Source organism: Microcaecilia unicolor, chromosome 1 (genome assembly GCF_901765095.1).
Source record: "Microcaecilia unicolor chromosome 1, aMicUni1.1, whole genome shotgun sequence".
Taxonomy (NCBI): Eukaryota; Metazoa; Chordata; class Amphibia; order Gymnophiona; family Siphonopidae; genus Microcaecilia; species Microcaecilia unicolor.
Window position 1 is genome coordinate 725,395,100 of NC_044031.1, and position 6,000 is coordinate 725,401,099.

General features: G+C 44.6%; 1 protein-coding gene across 3 annotated transcripts in view; it reads right to left on the reverse strand.

Moving 5' to 3' along the window:
- BTBD1 (BTB domain containing 1) overlaps window positions 1-3,560 on the reverse strand; it is a 74,706-nt gene extending 71,146 nt beyond the window's left edge. For all 3 annotated transcript variants that reach the window (XM_030189616.1, XM_030189615.1, XM_030189614.1), the window contains exon 1: window positions 3,033-3,560. In XM_030189616.1, the coding sequence (XP_030045476.1) occupies window positions 3,033-3,403 (371 nt within the window). In that variant the 5' untranslated portion in view covers window positions 3,404-3,560. The remainder of the gene's footprint in view (window positions 1-3,032) is intronic.
- Between the last annotated feature and the right edge of the window lie 2,440 nt (window positions 3,561-6,000).

Below are 6,000 nucleotides of genomic sequence, written 5' to 3' on the forward strand. Positions count from 1 at the left end.
TCGTTTGATAGCTTGCTACCTTCTGGAATGGATGATGACAAGCTTGACGAGCTTTGTGTCACCCCTCCCCAGAGGGGGTGACAAGTGGGGAATGTATAATTATGGTACAGCCAGAGACCCCTCCACTGGAATGGTGGAGGGCCCAGTCATAGAGCTCAGGCCATTACAGACCTTGGCTGAGTCAGAAATCTGATGGCTGACATAACTGGGAGCTTCCTGGAAAAGTATGGCCTAGTTTGTAGCCCAGATTGAGGCCTAAAAGTTAAGTCAATAGATATGGAAACAAAATGGAGGATTTCAACACAAAATGGAAGCCCGTATCTGTTACAAAGTGGAATTTTCTCTAATGTAAGTTAGAAAAACAAGTTGAGAAATAAGTGAGTCATAGCAGGTGCAAAGAAAATAGGGAACTAGCTGTTCCAGAGAGGAGGGAGACTTCCTGTGAGCAGGATTGTGGTCAGCTGGTGTGAGAAAGGAAAGGCGTAGCAAGATAGAAGCTACTCATTAGCATGAGCCAATCAGTGACAACCATATTAGCATAGATCCAATCAGGTATATCTGCTGTCATATTATCCATATCCTGAGGGCGCCTATAAAATTCAGGGTAGTTCCTGGTTTAAGTTAGAGAGAAAAGGGTTGGCACTCTCTCTCCAAAGGAAACCAATGTGTCCAGCAGAATTGACAAATTACCTAATTGCTTTCCCTTGTAAAACCTCTAATTGGTGAAAGAAATTATAAAACATTAGCAAATAATTAACACCTGTTTGCAGCTTATTATATTCCTATAATTAATTGATTGTACATGCCTGTTGTCAATCACTGATTTGACTTATACCTTGGCAAATAAACTCCTCATTCCAAATGATGATTCGTGGGCTTCACTTAATGATCAAAGGCTGTAAGTATAAATGCATTGTATAACTTGTAATCTAAATCCAGTTTGTCATAAGGCTGGTATCTTTTCCTTAGACCTAACGTCTCCCTTAGAGACAATAACTCCTTGATTACCCCAGTACTAGTGTTATTTAGAGATGGAGTCAGATTAAGGTCACTCTAGCCTTCTTGGGGGGGCTCGGGACCCCCCAATTCTCAACACATTGTTAGTGTTTGTGTTGCAGAACACAATGCTAGATCATGTGTGCTTCATAACCTTCATCTTTGCATTCTGACAATCTTTACCAATGGAGCAAAGTAGTGTGGCATTTTACAGTACCAAGCCAACAAGATTAGCATGCACAACAAACAGACATCATGCCAACCCTGCACTACAAACCTGTTTTTATTTAAAAAAATAAAAACACATTTTATATATATATCATTAGTTTTAGCATACCTAAGTAATTTCAGCAGCAGGCCACATGATCAGAAATATATGCATGCACCAGCTTAAATATTTTAGCTTATTATAGCATGATTTATATAGTCACTGAAAAATGAAGTCAGCAGTTTCAGACAATGCTCACATCAAACACATATGCACTACCTAATAAGTAAAAACTAGATCTTTAGAGAAAACAAATGGGCTGCGCATGTTTGGACATCCTTGATAAAGTCCAAACATGGATCTTTCCAATTTTATTTTTCTGGACTCCAGTATGCCCCAGTTCATCTTGAAATGTGGCTTATGTGCAAGGGATCTCTGCCCCACTGGCCCTGGAGAAGCATAAGTAAGTCTGTTTTTCAGACCAGTAACATTATACAAATAAGTTATGGGCAGATGTAATATGCAGTGTGCTAATTCTCAAAGTCATCCCTGCTTACTAACCCTCTAGGACTAGATTTCTCCATCCTTGACTAACCTAGAACAAAACTTGGAAATATTGCTCCCTTCACAGTCTACACAGAAAAAGACAGTAATCAGCCCAATTGTTCACATGAACACTAATCATACTAAGGATAAACCCCAGTTATCAGTTACACAAACTTGCTTGTAAAATGCTCCCCATCTAACCCAGAATTTTCATCCTCCTTTCGTCAGCTAGATGAGCACACAAAATTCTCATTCTTAAATATCCAACTAAAAAAACATTTAAAAGCCAAGGCAAGAATGTTGCTTTTCTTATAACTTTCAATTCAAAAAATAAATAAAATATATAGATCTGGTTATCATGCCAGAGTTAAGGTACAAGGTGTCTCCCTTCCTGCCAGCATGTGAGCAGAGGCTGGCAAGAAAAAGACCTGCAAAAAAGTCCACTGTAACCCAGTGGACCCCTGAACCCCCTCACTGTAAATGTTTCGGTAGTGGACCAATGGAATCCAGACTCCCCTCCTCCACCTCTGGGACTGAGAGATGCCAGCTCACTCCGACCTCTAGGGGTCAGGCACTATCATTTTAAAATGACACCGAACACAGGAATAATGAATGGAAATTGCTCCTGCCTCAACAGTAGATTAAGGGGGGATGGAGATCCAGGCCCCATTGTGGAATCAGCTGTATGGTGTGGATGGGGGTGGGATGGTTTATGGACCACTGGGCCTCCAGCTAAAAAGGGTTGTCTGATGTGAAGGACTAAACTTCAGTACCCTAACAAAAGGGTTCTCCGGGGTGAAATTTTTACTTTAGATTCTAGCTACAAAGAAGTAGAAAACCTTACCAAAAAAATAACGTTTTTTGTTTAAATCAGGATTAATTGTGGATTCCAGGGATTACATACCACTATGCTACTTTTTGGAGAATTGGTTTTACTAGTACATTAAAGTCGGGAGTCAACCAACGTGCTAAATGAAAAAATGCTCCTTACTACATCAGTTTTATTTTGATTATTTTCCACCCTTTCAAGGAAGAGATATTTACCTCTGTGCCAACTTTATTCCGTAAACTCTTATCCCTGAATGTGCTGCTTTGGTTTTTTTTGTTTCTTTTCCCCTGATATACCCTCCCTCAGTCTTTCAGTGACATTTGCTAAATATTCAAGTTATTGCAAGACCACCTTTAGACGCATCACTGGACCAACGGTTGCTATCCGCCTATCCACAGGTGACAACACGTGCAAACGTCCCCTCCGAGCAGGGAAAGGCGCACGTGCCCTCACCTGAGCAGCGCCAGGAAGGCGGCGGGCTCCACGTCGGGCAGCTCAATCTCGGCAGAGGTGGTGGCCATGCCCCCGTTAAACATGGCGTCGAAAACAGCGCTGCCGGCCGCCAACACGAACTTGTGGGCAGGGATGCGCTGAGCCTGCCGGCCCTTGCCCACCACGAACCTGACGTCGCTGAGCAGCTCGTTGTTGAAGAGGAAAGCGAAGCGCTCTTTCAGGGAGCTCTTGGTGGCCTGCCAATTGTACATGGGTTCCCGATGGAAGGGGGGAGGAGGAGAGAAACCGCTGGGGAAATTAGATGCTCCTCCTCCTGCCGCCTCCTCTTCTTCTTCCTCCGGAGGAGGCAATGTTCCTCCCGCCGCGGCCATGGCGTCCACAAGGAATATAAGCGAGCAACACTTCAGACGTATCAACAGACGCTACACAGGATCCCTGAAAAGAATGGCGCAACCCATACCCATTTCTGAAAAGCCCCGAGAGAGCGGCTCTGCCGCTTTCCGTTTACTTCACAGTGACGTACTTCCGGTGACCAGCGGAGGGGGCGGGTAAGGTTTCTTTCACGACACACACAACATCCTCTGCCTGCGAGAACGAGGGGAGGGGGTGACTAGCGCTCCTGGAGCTGCTTTGGTTGGTGCTGCTACGCCACCTTGTGACTCTATGTGCTCGCATTAAGTACACGTTCGCTTTGCTTGTTATGGAACAGGCTAGTGTAAATATAGAAAAAAAAAAAAGAAGCCTTTACCTTGTTCCTCCCCTTTTTTCTCCAGGGAGGGGGGCATCTTGCAGAGAACAGGGAGGTGCAGAGGTCTCAGGGTAGCACAGAACTGACACCTTTTAGTTAAAGTGTTTAAAATGCTCCAGCTCTGTTGTACAAAGAACTCAGGTGTCCATGGCTGCTGGAGGTGTGTGTAAAGTTTCACAGGTTGAATCTGTGGGAGGATGGGCAGTGGAGCTTGTTACAAAGCTTCCGATTTGTTGTCTGAGGCCCCAGGGCAAGCTGGGAATTAGAGGATGGGCAGTGTGGAAGGCAGCCAATAGGAGTCAGGATCTGCTAAAGGCCACGAATTTGGACCAATAAGATGGCAGGAGGCAGTCTGACCCTTAGATTGGCGCGAATTTCAAGCCAATCCAGGGGACAGGAGGGGTGGAACAAAGAAAAAATGTTAAAGAATCAAGCAAGGCAACCTGGGAAGAGGCAAGGCAACCCCCCTCCCCCCCAAAAGAGATGGCTGAAAGCATGCTCTGAGGGAGGAAGTCCGAGCCCAGACTAAGAAAAGTGGCTGAAAGCGTGGTCTGAGGAGAGAAGAAAGGCAAGCCAGACAAAGAATGGAGGCTGCAAGCATGGTCTGAGGGCAAAAGAAAATCAAATCCAGGCAGGAGTGTACAATCTGGGGCAGAGAAGGGCATTCTCTGGCAAGAAGAGACAGCTGCAAGCTGGAAGAGAAGGATCCACTGACGAGCCCCAGATGAAGAGAGGGAGCTGGTGAGTCCTACAAGGGGGGGGGGGCACTAAAGCAGGCAGGAACAGAGGAGAAGGGGGTCTGGAGTGTGTTGGGAGCAGTGCACAGCTGAAGAGAGAGCAGTTTGGTGAGGTCCCTGAATCCCAGAAGTACCCCCAGCGCATCCCTCCGTGTGAATGTTTGCCTGTCCAGAGAGGAGAAAGCCGGCCATGTGACTGTCCTGTAAAGAAGAGGCTTATCTGGAGAGGGAAGAAGCCCCACAAGGAGAGAGACCCCCCCCCCCCTTGCACTGAGTGCCCAGATTAAAAAGGAACTGGGTTTTTTTTTTAGTGCCTGCCTCATGAGGATCCAGCCCAGAAGCTTGCTGGTTTGAGTGTCCACACACAGAGAGAGAAAGAGAGACAACCCCCCCCCCCCTTTGCACTGAGTGCCCAGTCTAAAAGGGAACGTTTTTTGTTTTTTTTGTTTTTTTTTGTGCCTGCCTCAGGAAAATACAGACAGAAGGCTGTCCTGGGAAGAAAACTCCCTGGGAAGGTCTGCATTTAAGAGTCTGCCTGCCTTTATGAGATTTAGTTTAGCAGTCCATCAGTGGGATTAGAGGGTGGCAAAACAAAAGAAAAGGGGTCATGTTTTGGGCGGTTTAGATAGGAATTTTCCCTGCTTATCTGTTTTATTTGAATCTAGTTAGTCCACAAGTTCCTTGCCAAAGAAACTACTGCTTGAGGTTAGCACATACCGAGCACAGAAAGTCAGGGTTTTCCTTTCTTTGAGATTTTTTTTTTTAGTCAGAGCAGTAGGTATCCTGGAGTTCCTGAGCTGGTGAGCTGACCTCGCCAACCGAGGAGACGTGGATGTGGAGAAGACCAAGAGGCTCATTTTCAAAGCACTTAGCCTCCCAAAGTTCCATAGAAACCTATGGAACTTAGCCTCCCAAAGTGCTTTGAAAATATGCCTCCAAGGTACCCAACGCAAGAAAACAGCGATGCTAGCGAAGATTTGATATACCGGTAACATTATTGTGTGCACACAAACTGAAAAATATATATATCAGATCTGAGTACAATAATTAGAGCTGTATGCGTGTTTGGGATGTTTTATGTTATTGCAGAAGTGGGGTTGGGGTCTTGGTAACTGGGATTGTAGTTTTGAACATGTTATTGCCTTTATTTTCTTTGTAACTTACCACAAAGTATTTAACACCTTGCACTAGCTTTATTTAATACCATCAAAGCTTAACAATTGGTACCAACATTTAGGAACATAACCAACAAGTGTTTCTATTTATTTTATCATTTAATAAACCTTTAATATTTCTTTTCTTGTTAAATCCCTTGGTTGTGTGGAGTTTATTTGGGAACCCTATTTGAAACTGTGACATTCATATATATTTATTTCTTTAATTATTGTAATTTACCTGCTCCACAACTAGGGGGTTTACAAGTGGCGTCACGGACATAAGATTTCCTTACCTAGTCCACCATCTTTAGTAAGGATCCTACTTG